This window comes from Symphalangus syndactylus, chromosome 13 (genome assembly GCF_028878055.3).
Source record: "Symphalangus syndactylus isolate Jambi chromosome 13, NHGRI_mSymSyn1-v2.1_pri, whole genome shotgun sequence".
NCBI classification, from domain to species: Eukaryota; Metazoa; Chordata; class Mammalia; order Primates; family Hylobatidae; genus Symphalangus; species Symphalangus syndactylus.
In genome coordinates, this window is record NC_072435.2 from 33,414,633 (window position 1) to 33,434,546 (window position 19,914).

General features: G+C 49.1%; 1 protein-coding gene across 6 annotated transcripts in view; it reads left to right on the plus strand.

Annotated features, from left to right (window-relative positions):
- Positions 1–19,914, plus strand: part of ARHGEF18 (Rho/Rac guanine nucleotide exchange factor 18) — a 129,180-nt gene that overhangs the window by 49,971 nt on the left and 59,295 nt on the right. Inside the window, exon 1 of one of the 6 annotated variants that reach the window (XM_063615757.1) lies at positions 1,575–1,726. The exons of 2 other annotated variants lie outside the window; for them this stretch is intronic. In XM_063615757.1, coding sequence (XP_063471827.1) covers positions 1,579–1,726 — 148 coding nt within the window. In that variant the 5' untranslated portion in view covers positions 1,575–1,578. Of the gene's footprint in view, positions 1–1,574; positions 1,727–19,914 lie in introns of those variants that run through there. 3 more of the 6 variants (XM_055240192.2, XM_063615758.1, XM_063615759.1) reach the window with 3 other exon arrangements.

A 19,914-nucleotide genomic window follows, 5' to 3' on the forward strand; every position in this document is an offset into this window, starting at 1 on the left:
TGGGTTTGGGAAATCTTTTTTTCTAAAACAGAGACTGGGTCATGCAAGGTTTCCCAGGCTGATCTCAAAGCTCGTGGACTCAAGTGATCCTCCCGCCTCGGACTCCCAAAGTGTTAGGATTACAGGCATGAGCCGTCTTGCCTGGCCATGGGGAGATCTTCTGGGACTGGCTAACCAGCCAACCTTGGTGAGAGCTGCTCTGCTCGACTCCTGGTTACTGTTCAACTGCTTCCCCTGTGGGGGGACTTGGATTAGACAGGCAACCTCAAGACTGGGGTGTCTGATGGCAATTGAGAGGTTGCTGGTGCTGGGGGAAGCATCTGGCCTATCCACATCTGCCAAATAGCACCTGTGTGGAAGTGGATGGGGGAGGGTATGGTATGTGTTTCAGACTCTCAGCACCTGTTTGAGGGTATCTGACAGCATCTGTACTAGGGTTATCTAATATGTGTTTGGGGGTATCTGCTGGACCTATGTGGAGTGTCTGACATATTTGGGGGTTACTTGGAAGCCTGTTTTGGGTATCTGATGGCACCTGCCTGGATGCCTGTGTTTAGGGGATCTGATGGTATGTATGTTGGGATGTCTGAGACCACTGGAGAGGTATATGATTCATTTTTCCCAGACCCGCCTTTCTGAAGTCTATGCTGCCTCTTTTTTGTTGTTGTTGTTTTGAGACAGTCTTGCTCTGTTGCCCAGGCTGGAGTGCAGTGGCATGATCATAGCTCACTGCAGCCTGGACCTCCCAGGCTCAAGTCATCCTCCCACCTCAGCCTCTGGAGGAGTTGGGACCACAGGCAGGCGCCTCCATGCCCTGCTCATTTTAAAAAATGTTTTGTAGAGATGGGGTCTTGCTATGTTGCCCAGACTGGTGGTCCTGAACTCCTGGGCTGAAGTGATCCCTCCACCACTCCCTGATGCTGCTTATTTTTTCTCAGGTGACAGACCCTGCCCTCTCCATTTCTTGGACTCTCCCCGCTAAGACTCCCCACCACTGGGGGTGCCCCCCTTAGGTACCTCCAATCCTAACGAGCCCGTAGGAGCCCACTGACATCCCCTCCAGGCATCCGTTGATTCTTCCAAAACACCCCCAGCTCCACTGTCCTCCCTCGGGGTCCCCCCAACCCCGCTGTCCTCCCTCAGGGTCCCCCTAACTGTGCTGTACCCCCCTTGAGATTCCCCAACCCGCTGTCCTCCTCAGGACTCCCTCCCCAGCCCCGCTAATCACCCAGGCTTCCGTTAACCCCACAAAACGCCCACCTAACCCTGCTGCTCTCCCTCTGGATCCCCGCAACCCGGCTGTCCCCTCAGAGGCCCCGGCCCTACTGACAGCCAGGCTTGCATTGATCTCCTTCAAAAAACCCCCCAACCCCGCTGACCCGCCCCTCAAAAGTCGCCCACATCCTCGCCGCGAGCACCCTCCCACTTCGGTGCCCGCGCCCCTCTCAAGGCCGAGCCGACGCCCCCTCCTCGCGGCTCGGGGAGCAGCAGCCCCAGGTCCCCGGGAGCGCCCCGCCGTCGAGGGCACGCCTCCTTCCGGGTCACGCCCTCTGCCCCGCCTCCGAGGCGGAATCGCGCATGCGCCGCTCTCATCGCGCGGCTTCCCGCTTCCGGCTCCCAGCTGCTAGCTACTGTGGATCTGGGGAGGCCGGGCGGAGGCATCGGAGGCGGCTGCGAGAGTGGCAGAGGAGCTGGCGGAGAGCGGCCTGCGGGCTATCGGGCCGAGGTGAGGGCGGCGGCGGGGCGGTCCCGAGGAAAACGGGGCTCAGGAGGGGGCCCTCGGTCTCTTCAGGGGGTGGCCTGGGGCGCAGGACCCCCGGGGCTGCCTCGGGCCTCCCGCCGGCTCCTGGAGAACCGGTGCGGGGGTGCAGGTTGCTCCTTCAATGCATGGAGGCTCTAGGCGGCGATTGCAGGGTGCAGAGGTGCAGACGATGCCCGCCGGCTCCATCCGAGCCCCAGCCAGTCCTGGGATGCTGCAGCTTACTCTCCTCCAGGAGAGGAGAGGAGGGGGTCACTCGAGCCCCAGCCTCTGCTCCTCGTTCAGGAGTGCCCGGGGCGGGACCAGGAATGGAATGGAACCCACCACAATACCCAGCACCGTCGTATTTCAGGCCTCTCGGGAGAACCCTCACATCCCGGAGCAGACAGCCCTCCCTGGCAGGGAGCGTTTGGGTGCAAAACCATGAGAACTATCTGTGCCATGGGTTTTAGTTTCTTGTATAAGAACTCAGTTGGTGCTTTCATTGCGGACGGGAACCAGAAGCTTTCCCCTGATCCTTGTATGTTTCGTTTTGTTTTACGTTTTTGAATTTCAACTTTTATTTTAGATTGAGGGGGTACATGTACAGGTTTGTTACCTGGATATATTGCGTGATGCTGAGGTTTGGGGTGTGACTGATCTCGTCACCCAGGTACTGAGCATAGTACCCAATAGTTAGTGTTTCAACCCTTGACCTCCTCCTTCCCTCCCCGCTCTAGTAGAGCCCAGTTTCTGTTGCCTTCTTTGTGTCCATGAGTACCCAAGGTTTAGCTCCACTTACAAGTGGGAAAGTGCGGTATTTGGTTTTCTGTTCCTGCGTTAATTCGACCAGCACTTGTGTGTTTTGCTGTAGCTATCTGCCTCTTATGTCTTGCTCTGTTGAGATTAAAGCCTGGACCACAGGGTTAAAAAACGTTCTTAAAGTTTTACCACGGAAGCGAAGCGGCCAACACAACTTTTTCCCCTTTGCCTTGTTTTCTCGGAGATGAAGCTCCAGCCAGTAGCTTTGAAGGGGCGCATTCTCCTCCCATTGACCAGAGAGAGAGTTCAGGACAGTATAGACAGCCCAGTGGCCAAGGGATGAGTTTTGCAGGTGTCTGAGTGAATGATTAATCCTCCAGCTGTAAGAAGTGTCAGGAGCGGCCGGGCGCGGTGGCTCAAGCCTGTAATCCCAGCACTTTGGGAGGCCAAGGCGGGTGGATCACGAGTCAGGAGATCGAGACCATCCTGGCCAACATGGTGAAACCGCATCTCTACTAAAACACTAAATTAGCCGGGCATGGTGGTGGGCGCCTGTAGTCCCAGCTACTCTGGAGGCTGAGGCAGGGGAATCACTTGAACTTGGGAGGCGGAAGTTGCAGTGAGCTACGATGGGGCCACTGCACTCCAGCCTGGCAACAGAGCAAGACTCTGTCTACAAAAATAAAAAAATAAAAACAAGAAGTGTTAGGAGCGCAGGCTTGAGGTCAGATCCGAGCTGGGTTCTGGTCCCAGTTCCACCACCTGTTAGCCGTGTAACTTCACTAAGTTTCCGTCTTCCCATCTTTAAAATGGGAATAAGGGTTGGTTAGGGTTTCTATGAGGTAATCTGTGTAAGGTGCATCACAGAAGTATCTGGCATACGGCAAACTTTCCATCAGTGTTATACACCCTTTGCGTATGCGAATGCTCCCAGGCTTGGATGTTTGGGTTAACATTCCAAATTATAAAGAGTTTGGAAAATTTGAGCATCTCGGATGTTGTTTGGACCGGGTCAGCGTTTACACTTTATCAGTAGTTTGCTATTTCTGTAGGTCAACAAGCCATTCTGAGAAAAAAAAAAAAAAAAAAAAAAAAAGATGTGTTTGTTCTGGAGCAAAAAAGAGCAGACAGCTGGCAGGCATAATACATTTCATTTTTGTAAATGTTACTTTGTTTTGGTTTTGTATAGCTTATTTCGTTTTTGTTTTCTTCTGAAATGAGTATATGATTTTACTTAAAAAAATTTTGTTTCTTTTTAGAGACAGGGTCTCACTCTGTTGCCCAGACTGGAGTGCAATAGCACAATCATAGCTCACTACAGCCTGGAACTCCTGGGCTCAAATAATCCTCCTGCCACAAACTCCCAAGTAGCTGGGACTACAGGCATGTGCCTCCATGTCTGGCTAGTTTTTAAAAATTTTTTGGGCCAGGCGCGGTGGCTCACACCTGTAATCCCAGCACTTTGGGAGGCCGAGGCGGGCAGATCACGAGGTCAGGAGATGGAGACCATCCTGGCTAACACGGTGAAACCCCGTCTCTACTAAAAATACAAAAAATTAGCTGGGCATAGTGGCGTGCACCTGTAGTCCCAGGTAGTCAGGAGGCTGAGGCAGGAGAATGGCATGAACTCAGGTGGTGGAGGCTGCAGTGAGCCGAGATTGTGCCACTGCACTCCAGCCTGGGCAACAGAACAAGACTCTTTCTCAAAAAAAAAAAAAAGAATTTTGTGGGGCCTCGCTATGTTGCCCAGGCTGGTCTTGAAGTCCTGGACTCAGGTGATCCTCCCACCTCAGCCTCCCGAAGTGCTGGGATGACAGGTGTGAGCTGCCACAGCCTGTGGTTTTTGTTTTTGTTTTTTTAACTGACAGATAATAGTGTATATGTTTATCATGTACAATATGACGTATTCTTGAAAAATGCAAGAAGAGCGGACGTTAAGTACTCTCACCACAAAAATGAGAGCTATGCAAAGTGCTGCATTTGTTACTAAGCTAGATTTACCCATGCCATCGTGTATCTATACTTCAAAGTGTGTTTCCTTTTTCTTTTTGAGACGGTCTCGCTCTGGCGCCCAGGCTGGAGTACAGTAGTGTGATCTTGGCTCACTACAACCTCCGCCTCCCAAGTTCGAGCAATTCTGCCTCAGCCTCCCAAGTAGCTGGGATTACAGGCATGTACCACCATGCCCAGCTAATTTTTTGTACTTTTAGTAGAGGTGGGGTTTTGTCATGTTGGCCAGGCTGACGTCTCAGGTAATCGCCCCTCCTTGGCCTCTAAGAGAGCTGGGATTACAGGCATGAGCCACCACGCCCGGTCATATTTCATTTTTAAATGGCATACCTTAGAGAAGCAGAAAAGAGACCAGGCACCATGGCTCACACCTGTAATCCCAACACCTTGGGAGGTCGAGGCAGGCAGAGAGGCCAGGAGTTCGAGACCAGCCTGGCCAAAAGGGTGAAACCCCATCTCTACTAAGAAATACAAAAATTAGCTGGGTGTGGTGGTGTGCACCTGTAATCCTAGCTACTTGGAAGGCTGAGGCAGGAGAATCGCTTAAACCTGGAAGGCAGAGGTTGCAGTGAGCCGAGATCGCGCCATTGCGCTCCAGCCTGGGCAACAGAGCTAGACTGTCTCAGAAGAAGAAAAAAGAAAGAAAAGAGATTCTTTGGTTCTTTCTGTCTTTCTTTCTTAAATCGACTTGAGAATGTCCCCAATTTGAAAGTGGAAGTGGCACATGCATTGTTTCTGGCCTAGCTGTGGTATAATTTTCATTCTTGTCACACAGTAGCAATTACGGCTTCAAGGCCATTGCCCTTTGTGGGCCAGGGCCGTGGTGACTAGCTGCGCCTCCCTGGGTGTTTACCTAGCACGTGTTTAACATAGTTCAGATCGTGTGTCAAGATCTCCCTCATTCTCACTCAATGTTTCCATCTCTTCAAACTCTATGACTTACAAAACATTTTTGCTGCCACCTCTCTGAAAATCATTTAAAAGCCCAGAGACCTTATATGAAGTCCAGCCAATAGCTGTTTCTTTGTTATTTGTTAGGTAAACTTTACTTTCCCCCTGAGATGGTCAAGAACTACTGTGTTTTGAAAACCCTCTCTCTAGGTGCAGAACAGCACCAGTGGAAGCCCCACAGCTGCCTGGAGGAATTTTTTTGGAGGAGGATTGTGGCTGACCGGGTGAGGGAGGGAAACTGGGTAAAATAATGTCCTCCGAGAGTGTTCAGTGACAACAGTTGTTCTCATTTTTATGATGCAAATTAAGTTGTATGTGAACTAAATTAAGTTTGCTTGCTTCTCTGCTTTTGTCGGAGATAGATTCATAGTTTCAACTGAGTATAGAGTTCTAGTCTGGTTATGTTGGATATGTTCAAAGCAGTAGATACACTAACTTTTTTCCTTTTTTTTTTTTTTGAGACACAGTTTTGCTCTGTCCCCCAGGCTGGAGTGCTGGAGTGCAGTGGTGCGATCTTGGCTCACTGCAAGCTCCACCTCCGGGTTCATGCCATTCTCCTGCCTCAGCCTCCTGAGTAGCTGGGACTACAGGTGCCCGCCACCACGCCTGGCTAATTTTTTGTATTTTTAGTAGAGACGGGGTTTCACCGTGGTAGCCAGGATGGTCTCGATCTCCTGACCTCATGATCCACCCGCTTCGCCCTCCCAAAGTGCTGGGATTACAGGCGTGAGCCACTGTGCCTGGCCTTTTTTTTTTTTTTTGAGACAGAGTTTCGCTCTTATCACCTGGGCTAGAGAGCAGTGGTGTGATCACAGCTCACTACAGCCTCGACCTCCTAGGCTCAAGCAATCCTCCCACTTCAGCCTCCCAAGGAGCTAGGACTATAGGTGCGTACCACTGCGCCCAATTAATTTTTGTATTTTTCTGTGTGTGTTAGAGATAGGGTTGCCCAGGCTGGTCTCAAACTCATGGACTCAAGTGATCCTCCTACCTTCATCTCCCAAAGTGTTGGTATTATAGATGTGAGTCAGCATGCACGGCTTCATACACTGATTTATGGTCATATATTGAAAAAATATATATTCTAAAGGTTTCACTAAGTACACATTTAACACACTGTGGATGGTTACATTTTTAATTCACGTCACTTTTTTAATACAGCAGCTTTATTGAAATATAATTAGCACAGCATAAAATTCACCTTTTAAAAGTGTACCATTTGGTGTGTTTTAGTATATTCACAGAGTTAAGCAACAGTCATCAGTATTTAATTCCAGGGCATCTTATTATTTTTTAAAAAAAAAAACAGGGTCTTGCTGTGTTGTCCAGGCTAAATTCAAACTCCTGGGTTAAAGTATTCCTCCTGCCTGGCTGGGTGCAGTGGCTCACGCTTGTAATCCCAGCACTTTGGGAGGCCAACGTGGGCGGATCACGAGGTCAGGAGATCAAGACCACGGTGAAACCCTGTCTCTACTAAAAATACAAAAAATTAGGCGGGCGTGGTGGCGGGCGCCTGTAGTCCCAGCTACTCGGAGAGGCTGAGGCAGGAGAATGGCGTGAACCCGGGAGGTGGAGCTTGCAGTGAGCCGAGATTGCGCCACTGCACTCCAGCCTGGGCGACAGAGCGAGACTCCGTCTCAAAGAAAATAAATAAATAAAAATAAAAAATAAAGTGTTCCTCCTGCCTTAGCCTCCTGAGTAGCTGGGACTACAAGCATCGGCCACCATACCTGGCTCAGTTCATCATTCTTATGTGTGGGTTTCAGGAGGAGAAAAAGTGAAAAGAGGGAGTTGGTCTGGAGAAAGTCTCAGCTCAAAAATGAAAACAAAAATTGGCCGGGCACAGCAGCTCACACCTGTAATCCCAATACTTTGGAAGGCTGAGGCAGGAGGACTACTGAGGCCAGGAGTTCAAGACCAGCCTGGATAGCATAGCAAGAATCCTATCTCTACAAAAAATTGAAAAATTGGCCAGGTGTGATGGCTCACACCTGCGGCCCCAGCTACTTGGGAGGCTGAGATGGAAGGATTGCTTGAGCCTGGGAGGTCAAGGCTGCAGAGAGCTGTGATCACACCACTGCACTCCAGCCTTGGCAACAGAGCAAGACCCTATCTCTAAATAAATAAATAAATATTTATAAATGAAAAGAGGGAGTCCTGAGCAGGTGCTCTCTCATTGCAGTGTGGGATGGAAGGAGGGGAGGACGACATCAAATTACTTGGCAGGAATCTAGCATCATCTTGCATACAGGGACATCCCAGTTACGCTCTGTGTACGGATACCTCTAATTTGCTGAGGCTTCATTTGAAGAGCGAAATTGAATTTAAAAACATTAGTAAGTTGGGAAGTTATCCACAATAGGGATTACCGGACTCAGTAGTTCCCTTACAGGGGTGAAATGGATAGTGACGGACCAGATAGAATGTAGAGCAAAGGATTTCAGCATCCTTGGGTGCTGGAGGCAGCAAGGGGTCAGCTCTGTAGCGCTGACAATGCCAGGGTGTGGTGGCCATGGTGGGTCCCTGTGACCCTTTGTGATGTCCACTTGGGGGCTCCTAACCAATGAGGTTTTGTTTGTTTTGGTTTTGAGTCAGGGTCTTGCCCTGTCGCCCAGGCTGGAGTGCAGTGTCACGATCATAGCCCACTGCAGCCTCAACCTCCTGGGCTCAAGTGATCCTCCTACCTTAGCCTCCCAAATAGCTGGAACCACAGGCACACGCGATCACACCTGGCTAATTTTTTTTATTTTTTGGAGAGACAGGGGTCTTACCATGTTGCCCAGGCTGGTCTTGAACTCCTGCACTCAAGCAATCTGCCTGCCTTGGCTTCCCAAAGTGCTGGGATTATAGGCATGAACCATTGTGCCGTCCCTAAGAGAGATGGGAAAATGGAAAAATTGGGACCCTCGTACACTGCTGGTGGGAATATAGGTTGGTGTAGCTGCCTTGGGAAACAGGCAGTTCCTCAAAAGCTTAAACCTTGAATTAACATAGGACCCAGCAATTCTGTTCCTCTGTAGATTCCTAAGACAAATGAAAACATAGGTCCTACACAAAAACTTGCAGAGGGATGTTCATAGTAGCATTATTCCAAATAGCCAGAAAGTAGAGACAGCCTAAATGTCCATCACCTGAGGAATGGATACATAAAATGTGGTCCTACCATACTGTGGAATATTACTTAGCCATGAAAAAGAAAAAACTTGCTCAGTGAAAGAAGCCAGTCCCTAAAGGCCACCTGCTGTATGATTCCATTTATATGAAATGTACACCACAGATGAATCCACAAGGACAGAAAGTGGATTAGTGGTTGCCACGGGCTGGGTGTAGTGGAGTGGGGAGTGATGGTCAAGGTAATGGGGTTTCTTTTTGAGGTGATGGAGGCATTCTAAAATTGATTGTAGGCTGGGCGCAGTGGCTCGTGCCTGTAATCCCAGCACTTTGGGAGGCCAAGATGGGCAGATCACAAGGTCAGGAGTTCGAGACCAGCCTGGCCAACATGGTGAAGCCTGATCTCTACTAAAAATACAAAAATTAGCCAGGCATGATGGCGTGTGCCTGTAGACCCAGCTACTCGGGAGGCTGAGGCATGAGAATTGCCTGAACCCCAGAGACGGAGGTTGCAGTGAGCTGAGATCCTGCCACTGCACTTCAGCCTGGGCAACAGAGCGAGACTCTGTCTCAAAAAATAAAATAAATAAATAAATAAAATAGATTGTGATGATGGATGCACAACTCTGTGAATATACTAAGAACCATTGAACTAGACGCTTTCAAAGGGTGAATTGTATGATATGAGAACTCTATCTCAGTAAAGCAGTTACAAAGAGAGGAAGAGATGAGATAAGAACTGGAAGCACAGTGGCAATGGGACAGAATTTTAAGGAACGGTTTGAGACTGAGTAGCAGGAAGACTGGCGGGTAAAGCTAAGAGAACCCTAAAGGAAAGGGGACCAGCTTGCCCTGTAAGTGGTGTGGGGCTAGGTTAACAGATTGCCTAATGCCCAGGAGAATGTCAGTGTGCCCACGTGCTGGGCCCTGCCACGTAGGACCATGTAGGAGAAGGTTACAAAGTGTGTCTGTGCCATCCAATGTGACGAGGTGAGAGCCTCGCAGCAGGTGTAGCCCAGGTATGACCCAGAAAGCCCTCTTGACCAGCTGCTGCTGGTCAGGATAATTATATTATCACAATTTATATTATATTATTGCAAATTTAAAATTGGGATAATGTAATTCACATACCATAAAATTCACCCCTTTACAGTGTACAATTCAATGTGTTTGTTTTGTTTTTTCCAAGACAGAGTCTCACTCTGTCACCCAGGCTGGAGCGCAGTGGCGCAATCTCGGCTCACTGCAACCTCCACCTCCCGGGTTCAAGCGATTCTCCTGCCTCAGCCTCCCAAGTAGCTGGGACTACAGGTGCAGGCCAACACGCCCGGCTAGTTTTTGTATTTTTAGTAGAGATAGGGTTTCACTATGTTGGCCAGGCTGGTCTCGAACTCCTGACCTCAAGCGATCCGCCCGCCTTGGCCTCCCAAAGTGGTGAGATTTCAGGCGTGAGCCACCACGCCCGGCCAAATCAGTGATTTTTACTATGTGCACAGAGTGGTGCAGCTGTCACTACTATAATTTCAGAACATTGTCATCACCCACAAGAGAAGCTCACACCCGTAGCTTTCACTGCTCATTCCCCCATCCTCCCAGCCCCCAGCAGCCATGACCCTACTTTCTGTCTCTAGATCTGTCTATTCTAGACTTTTCATGTCAGTGGAATCTTACAGTATACTTGATGTATTAATGTGGCTTCTTTTACTTAGCATAACGATTGCAAGGTTCATTTACGTTGTTGCCTAAACTTAGCTTTTTCTTTCTTTCTTTCTTTCTTTTTTTTTTTTTTTTTGAGACAGTCTTGCTCTATTGCCCAGGATAGAGGAATCATAGCTCACTGAAGCCTTGACCTCCTGGGCACAAGCGATCCTCCCGCTTTGTCCTCCTAAGTAGCTGGCACTACAGGTGTGCGCCACCGTGCCCGGCTAAATTTTTATTTTTTGTAGAGATGAAGCCTCGCTGTGTTGCCTGGGCTGGTCTTGAACTCCTGGGCTCAAGAGATCCTCCTGCTGGGCTCGTGACTCACGCCTGTAATCCCAGCACTTTGAGAGGCCAAGGCAGGCGGATCACCTGAGGTCGGGAGTTCAAGACCTGCCTGGCCAACATGGCAAAACCTCATCTCTACTGAAAATACAAAAATTAGCCAGGCATGGTGTCTGGTGCCTGTAATCCCAGCTACTGACGAGGCTGAGGCAGGAGAATCACTTGAACCCGGGAGGCGGCGGAGGTTGCAGTCAGCCGAGATTGAGCCAGTGCACTTCAGCTTGGGCAATAGAGTGAGACTCCATCTCAAAAAAAAAAAAAAAAAGAGATCCTCCTGCCTCAGCCTCACAGAGTGCTGGGATTACAGGTATGAGCCACTGCACCTAGCCTAGTTATTTGTAATCTGTAAGAAGAAATGTGAAGGAATAGTAAGGAGCACCTTGCCAGAGGCAGGTACGGGCTGCCCTGGGGCCTTTTCACTGAGTTGACCTGACCTTGTGTGTTCATTGTTGATCCCTTTCCTGTCCTGGCTCCAGGGAGCCAGTTAGATGCTCGAGGGGCTTCTTGGGCTGCGTTCTCTGTTGTCCTGTAAATACCGACTGATCTGGACAACTGTTGTCAAGTCAAAAAAGCAGAAACACAGTTAGGTAGAAACCCAAAGCAAACCCGCTCTGCGAGGCTGAGGCAGGAGGATCTCTGTCTTTTTTTTTTTTTTTTTTTGAGATGGAGTCTCGCTCTGTCACCCAGGCTGGAGTGCAGTGGCTCAATCTCGGCTCACTGCAACCTCTGTCTCCCAGGTTCAAGCGATTCTTCTGCCTCAGCCTCTCCAGTAACTGGGATCACAGGCACCCCCCACCACACCCGGCTAATTTTTGTATTTTTAGTAGAGACGGGGTTTTGCCATGTCTCAACTAAAAGGCCTTTTAGATAGATTGTGGAGCTAATCCCACCTGAACATCCCAGTCCTGGAGTATTTTAGCATGAGGGTAGCTCTCTGTTGGTCTGAAAGATTCGCCCGATGGTTGGGCCTGAAGACAGGGGCCTCTGGGACTCTCTTGTGGCTCCTTCAGATGGATGCATTTTGTTTTGACCAAAAACAGAACATTCTATACCATGGCCCAATGGGCACACATAAAATAATAGGATACAAAGTGTTACCAAACTGTACTCATCTTTATTGTGTGCGACAGACTCGGGTGCTTTATTTTTATTTTTTTGAGAGATGGAGTCTCACTCTTTCACCCAGGCTGGAGTGTAATGGCATGATCTTGGCTCACTGCAACCTCTGTCTATGGAGTTCAAGCGATTCTCCTGCCTCAGCCTCCCCAGTAACTGGGATTATAGGTGCCGGCTGCTATGTCCAGCTTATTTTTTGTACTTTTAGTAGAGACGAGATTTCACCATGTCGGTCAGGCCGGTCTCAAACTCCTGACCTCAGGCAATCTGCCCGCCTCTGCCTCCCAAAGTGCTGGGATTACAGGTGTGAGCCACCGCGCCGGCGAACTCTTTCAACTTCTAAAAGGTGGCCCCAGGGATTCCTCGGCTTGTAGCCATGTCATTCCACACCCTCCGTGGTCACGTGGCCTTCACCTGTGTGTGTGTTTCCACTCTGTATCTGTGTCTCTAAATCTCCCTCTCCTTTCTCTACACACCAGTCATAGGCTCTAGGGCCCACCCTAAATCGAAATTTCATCCCGAGATCCTTAACTAATGACCTCTGCCCCAGGCTGTCTTTCCAAAGAAGTCCACATTCCAGGGTTCTCAGTGGACATGAATTCAGCCCACTTCAGGAACCTCCTATTTCTAGTGATTTGTAAACAACATATTTGTTTTGTTTTAGTTTTTGTTTTTGAAACAGGGTCTTGCTCTGTTGCCCAGGCTGGAGTACAGTGGTGCGATCATAGCTCACTGCAACCTCTATCTGCCAGGTTCAAGCAATCCTCCCACCTCAGCCTCCTGAGTAGCGGGGACCACAGGCATGCACCACCATGCCTGGCTAATTGTTGGTTTTTTTAATGCTATTTTGTAGAGATGGGGTTTCGCCATATTGCCCAGGCTGGTCTTAAACTCTTGGGCTCAAGGGATCCTCCTGCCTCAGCCTCCCAAAACACTGGGATTCCAGGTGTGAGCCACCATTCCCAGCCTAGAACAAGTTTACAAGCTATTGGCACTCATTTCTTAGGCTCTTTACAACACAGTGATTTTCCAATATTTTGAAGTTGAAGTAAATGTAGAAGGTCTCACTCTTTAGAACCAGTTAATTGCAGAGAGGAAAGAGGAGGTCTTCGGGAGAATGCCAGATTCTTTTTGTTGTTGTTATTGAGACGGAGTCTCGCTCGTCACCCAGGCTGGAATGCAATGGTGCGATCTCGGCTCACTGCAACCTCCACCATCCACTTGGGTTCAAGCCATTCTCATGCCTCACCCTCCAAGGTAGCTGGGATTATAGGCGCGTGCCACCACGCTTGGCTAATTTTTGTATTTTTAGTAGAGACGAGGTTTCACCATGTTGGCCAGGCTGGTCTCGAACCCCTGACCTCAGGTGATCCACCCACCTCAGCCTCCCAAAGTGCTGGGATTACAAGCGTGAGCCACCACACCTGGCCTCCAGATTCTTTTTGAAAAGCTTCTAAATCTGAATTCTCTGTGAATATAATTTGCCAAAAAGTATGAGTAGAAATCTGATATTACAGTCTGTTAAATGTCTGGCCGTGTGCCTATACTCCATATAATCTGTTCCTTCCCCTGCATTCAAATACCACCTTCATCAAACACAAAAGTTTTATAGATTCAGAGAGGGCAAAAAACAAAGCTGTACCAGCTGCCTACCCCTGCACCTAGCTTACAAGCTGACCTTGAGACACAGGACATGTTAAAATATATTCAAGCTCACACTGCTGCAGTTCTAAAAGGAATGCTAATGAAGGTCTTTGCAAGGTTCTGGAATTTTCCTAGCATAGGAGCTGGTTGCTGACTTATATTAATAGTTACAGCCGCCTGGCACAGTGGCTCACACCTGTAATCCCAGCACTTTGGGAGGCCGAGACAGGCGGATCATGAGGTCAGGAGATCGAGACCATCCTGGCTAACACAGTAAAACCCCGTCTCTACTAAAAAAAAAATACAAAAATTAGCCAGGCGTGGTGGTGGGTGCCTGTAGTCCCAGCTACTTGGGAGGCTGAGGCAGGAGAATGGCACGAACCCGGGAGGCAGAGCTTGCAGTGAGCGGAGTTCGTGCCACTGCACTCTAGCCTGGGCGACAAGGCAAGACTCCGTCTCAAAAAAAAAAAAAGTTATAGCCATCATACTCAGGATGGTAGGGAACTTGAGATGCTCAGAAGCCAACCACTGGCCAGGCATGGTGGCTCACGCTGGTAATCTCAACACTTTGGGAGGCCAAGGTGGGCAGATCACCTGAGGTCAGGAGTTCAAGACCAGCCTGGCCAAACATGGTGAAAACCCCGTCTCTACTAAAAATACAAAAATTAGCCGAGTGTGGTGGTGGGCGCCTGTAATCCCAGCTACTCAGGAGGCTAAGGCAGGAGAATTGCTGGAACCCGAGAGGCGGGGGTTGAAGCGAGCTGAGATTGAGCCACTTTACCCCAGCCTGGGCGACAGAGTGAGACTGCGTCTCAAAAAAAAAAAAGAAAGAAACCAACCTCTTTGCTACTTGTTTGTGGCCTGTTTGCTCCCAGCATGGGCAATTTCAGGGCTCCGGAATTCAGTAATGACTTTGCACAGCGAATCCACTTTGCCACTCCTTTTATTCCGGTTCCTTCTGCACATCAGGGATAGCGCATTGGGAGTTCCCAGACTGCATGAGCCCAGCTGGTTGCATTTGAATTCTTGGAAATAGGCCCTCCCTTACAGAACAAACCAATTAGATATAGTAGGCCAGGGACCAGCAAACTTTTTCTGTTAAGAGCTAGGTAGAGGCGGAGATGGGCAGATCATGAGGTCAGGAGATGGAGACCATCTTGGCTAACATGGTGAAACCCTGTCTCTACTAAAAATACAAAAAAATTAGCCAGGCGTGGTGGCGGCGCCTGTAGTCCCAGCTACTCGGGAGGCTGAGGCAGGAGAATGGTGTGAACCCGGGAGGCGGAGCTTGCAGTGAGCTGAGATTGCACCACTACACTCCAGCCTGGGTGACAGAGCCAGACTCCGTCTCCCAAAAAAAAAAGAAGGCGTAGTAGGCTGGGTGTGGTGGCTCATGCCTGTAATCTCAGCACTTCAGGAGGCTGAGGTGGGCAGATCACTTGATCCCAGGAGTTGGAGACCAGCCTGGGTAACATGGTGAAACCCCATCTCTACTAAAAATACAAAAATTCTCCAGGCATGATGGCTTATGCCTATAATCCCAGCTACTTGGGGGGTGAGACAGGAGAATTGCATGAACTCGGGAGGTGGAAGTTGCAGTGAGCCAAAATCGCACCACTGCCTCCAGGCTGGATGACAAAGTGAGACCCTGTTTCAAAAAAAAAAAAAAGAAAAAAAGAAAGGGCCAGATAGTAAATATTTCAGGCTCTGCAGGCCACATAGCCTCTGTCACGGCCACTCAACTCAAAAGAAGCCACAGACAACAGAGAAACAAGTGGGCGTGGCCGTGTTCTGATAAAACTTTATTTACAAAAACAGGTGGCCAGCCCACAGACAGTAGGGGTTCACCAGCCCTTACAGTAGACTCATCATTTTTACAGTTCTGTTTCTAGGGCCCCGATGATCTGACTGTAAATTTGGCGAGGGATGTGGCTTAGGGAACAGGAGGCCCTCAGCTGTCTCATGAGCTCAGCAGCTGTGTCCCAGGTTGGCCTCTTCACAATCTGGGCCCATCCATGAGCAGCAGCTCCCCAAGGGGCCCCTCTTTATCCTGCAGTGTGTTTCCTAAGGGAATAATGATCTGTTGTGGTATTTGCAAGCCTAGGGGTATTCAACATAGAGTTTGAGTCCCCCCAGATTAAAACAACAAGACTGGCTGAGTGCAGTGGCTCACGCCTGTAATCTCACACTTTGGGAGGCTAAGGCGGGAGGATCACTTGAACCCAGGAGTTCAAGACCAGCCTGGGCAACGTAGTGAGACCCCATCTCTACAAAAAGAAATAGATAAACTTAGCCATGCGTGGTGACTGCAGGTAGGTAGTGTGCACATGTAGTCCCAGCTACTTGGGAGGCTGAGGCAGGAAGATCGCTTGAGTCCAGGAGTTCGAGACTGCAGTGAGCTGTGATTGTACCACTGCACTCCAGCCTGGGCAAGAGCGAGACCCTGTTTCTTAAAAAACAAAAAAAGACCTATGGCAGTCCCAGTCCATGCTATGGAAAGATTGGCCTCTGCGAGAGTTTGGATTAGATTGGAAACTCCCTGTGAAGGGCCTTTTTTCTTTTTTGAGATGAGGCCACTCTATCACCTAAGCTGGAGTGCAGTGGTACAATCTTGGCTCACTGTAACTTCCACCTCCTGAGTTCAAGCTATTCTCCTGCCTCAGCCTCCCGAGTAGCTGGGATTACAGGCGCCTGCCACCACCTCCAGCTAATTTTTGTATTTTTTAGTAAACACGGGGTTTCACCATGTTGGCCAGGCTGGTCTCAAACACTTGACGTCACACTTGAGCCGAGGCCCACCTCGGCCTGCCAGAGTGTTGGGATTACAGGCGTGAGCCATCGCGCCTGGCCTGTGAAGGGTTTTTCTTTTTCTTTTCTTTTTTTTTTTTTTTTTTTTGAGATGGAGTCTCACTCTGTCGCCTAGGCCGGAGTGCAGTGGTGCGATCTCAGCTTACTTATTGCAACCTCCGCCCTCCAAGTTCAAGTGATTCTCCTGTCTCAGCCTCCCAAGTAGCTGGGATTACAGGTGCCTGCCACCGCACCCGGCTAATTTTTTTTTTTTTTTTTTTTTTTTAGTAGAGATGGGGTTTTACCATGTTGGCCAGGCTGGTCTTGAACTCCTGACCTAATGATCCACCCGCCTCGGCCTCCCAAAGTGCTGGGATTACAGGCGTGAGCCATCATTACAGGCGTGAGCCATCATGCCCGGCCTGTGAAGGGTTTTTCTAAGGTTCACCTGCCTTGACATCATTTCAGTTCCCTTTTTCCAGAAATGCAGTGCCCTTGAATAATTTCCCCACCCATTGAAGGCAAACAGGTTTTTTCCTGGCATTCTGCACACCTGTTTTTCTGCCCTGCCTTCCGCCTGTGACTGAGTGCTTTTGATCTGCTGAAAGAGAAACCCCCGGCCCCTCTCAGGTGTTTGGTTTCCTCTGCCCTTCTTAGAGCCACCTCTGCTGACATTTATTTGCTGTTTATTTCCCACATTAAAATTGTTGGCTTGAAATATATATATATATGTATACATATATATGTATATAAATCTTCCAGCTTTCTGGAAGATTTCAGCTATGTAACTAGACCTGAATTAATCTTTTCGAATCAGTTTTCTTTTCATCAAAATGTTTTTCAGGGGCTGGGCGTGGTGGTTCACGCCTGTAATCCCAGCACTTTGGGAGGCTGAGGCGGGCAGATCACCTGTGGTCAGGAGTTCAAGACCAGCCTGGCCAACATGGTGAAACCCCATCTCTACTAAAAATACAAAAATTAGCTGGCTGTGGTGGCGTGCACCTATAATCCCAGTTACTTGGGAGGCTGAGGCACAAGAATCGCTTGAACCTGAGAAGCAGAGGTTGCAGTGATCTGAGATTGTGCTATTGTACTCCAGCCTGGGCAGCAGCGTGAGACTCCATCTCAAAAAAAAAAAAGTTTTTCACCCTTGTCATTTTGATTTCTGCCCAGTCAATAGAATTAACATAATTGTTTAAAAGATGCCACACACTGCCCTTCCTGAGAAGGCCTCAGGGGGTGGAATTGTTTTGCTGGGACCTCTTATACTTCAGCATCTGGCCTGTACCCAGTGTCAAGAGAAATACTCACAAGGGAGATGCTTTTTCAGCGTCTGCAATATCTATGGGTGATATGGAAGCTCCCTCCATCCTGATACCAGAAAACAGTGTGAAATTTGCACAAAAGGAAGCAGAGGATCTCAGAACAAGCCTGGGCAGCGCAGGGCCTCTCCGCCTGAGACCTGGCCTTAGGCACTTTCTTTTGTCAGATATGTTAAAAATGAAGTTGCATGCCAAGCTTCTCTCTTTCCTTCCTTCTTTTCTTCCCGTTCCCTTCCCCTACCTCTTCCCCTTCCCCTTCCCCTCCCCTCCCCTCCCCTCCCCTCCTTTCCCCTCCCTTTCCCTTTTCTTTTCTATTTCTTTTCTTGACAGAGTCTTGCCCTGTCACCCAGGCTGGAGTGCAGTGGTGTGATCTTGGCTCACTGCAACCTCCACCTCCCGGGTTCAAGCAGTTCTCCTGCCTCAGCCTCCCGAGTAGATGGGATTACAGGTGCACACCACCATGTCTGGCTAAGTTTTGTATTTTTAGTAGACACAGGCTTTCACCATGTTGGCCAGGCTGATCTTGAACTCCTGACCTCAAGTGATCTGCCTGCCTCGGCCTCCCAAAGTGCTGGGATTCCAAGTGTCAGGCACCGCACCCAGCCAAGTGGCATCTTTTTTAAAAAAAAAATCATTTTTAAGTGCACAGGTTGGTGGCATTAAGCACATTCACATTGCTGATGCCACCATCACCACCATCCATCTCTAGAACTTTCTCCGCTTCCCAAGCTGCAACTCTGTCCTCATAAAACACTCACTCTCCATCCCCCTCCCCAGCCCTTGGCACCCACCATTCTACTTCCTGTCTCTATGAATCTGACAACTCTAGGGAGCTGCTAGAAGTGGAGTCACATATGATGTTTTCTTTTGTGACTAGCTTATTTCACTGAGCATAGTGACCTCAAGGTCCATCTGTGTGTCAGAACTTCCTTCTTAAGGTCGAATAATATTACAGTGTGTGTGTGTGTCACATTTTGTTTATCCGTTCATCTATACATGCACACTTAGTTTATTTCCATGTTTTGTGTTTTCTTGTTTGTTTCTGAGTTTTTAGTTTTTGTTTTGTTTTGTTTTGTTTTGTTTTGTTTTGAGACGGAGTCTCGCTCTGTCGCCCAGGCTGCAGTGCAATGGCGTGATCTCAGCTCACTGCAACCTCCGCCTCCCGGGTTCACACCATCCTCCTGCCTCAGCCTCCCAAGTAGCTGGGATTACAGGGGCGTGCCACCACACCTGGCTAATTTTTGTATTTTTAGTGTTGGTCAGGCTGGTCTCGGACTCCTGACTTCGTATTCTGGCCTCTTTGGCCTCCCAAAGTGCTGGGATTACAGGCGTGAGCCACCGCACCCGGCCTATGCTAGACTTTTTTAGGAACCACCAAGCTGTCTTCCATAGCAGCTGCCCCATTTCACCTTCCTACCAGCAGTGTATGAGGGTCCTGGTTTTTCTGCCTTCTCACCAAGACACGTAATTTTCCGTTTTTAAAATTATACCATTTTAGGCCGAGAACGGTGGCTCAGCCTGTAATCCCAGCACTTTGGGAGCTCAAGGTGGGCGGATCACCTGAGGTCAGGAGTTCCAGACCAGCCTGGCCAACATGGCGAAACTCTGTCTCTACTAAAAATACATAAATTAGCCGGGCGTGGTGGCGGGCGCCTGTAATCCCAGCTACTCAGGAGGCTGAGGCAGGAGGATCACTTGAACCCGGGAGGCGGAGGTTGCAGTGAACTGAGATCAAGCCACTGTACTGGAGCCTGGGTGACAGAGCAAGACTCTGTCTCGAAAAAAAAAAAGTAAATAAAATAAATTATACCATCTTAGTGGGTGTGAAGTGGGCGGTTTTGCTTTGCATTTCCCTAGTGACTACTGATGTTGAGCGTCTTTTCATGTGCTTACTGCTCATTTGTATCTCTTCTTTGGAGACATGTCTGTTCACGTCTGGTGCCCATTTGTGAATGGGAGTATTTGTTTTTTATTGTTGAGTTGGAGGAGTCCCCTTACTAGTTGCATCTGACACTATAGGATCTTGCAAGAACTGGAAAGCAAGTCACAGGTTCCCGTGACCTTTGGCATTTCAGCCGGCGAAACAGGATCAAACACATGGAAATAGAAAGCATCTAACCACGTCCCACACCATATTTTTGGGGGGCAGGATCAGAAGCACGCAGAGATATTAAGATAGTTATGGGCTGGGTATGGTGGCTCATGCCTGCAATCCCAACACTGTGGGAGGCCAAGGCAGGAGGATCGATTGAGCCCAGGAGTTCAAAACCAGCCTGGGCAACATGGCGAGACCCTGTCTCTACCAAAAACAAAAAACAAAAAGCTTTTTATTTTTTTTTTGTTTTTTTGAGACAGAGTCTTGCTCTGTTGCCCAGGCTGGAGTGCAGTGGCACGATCTTGGCTCGCTGCAAGCTCCACCTCCTGGGTTCA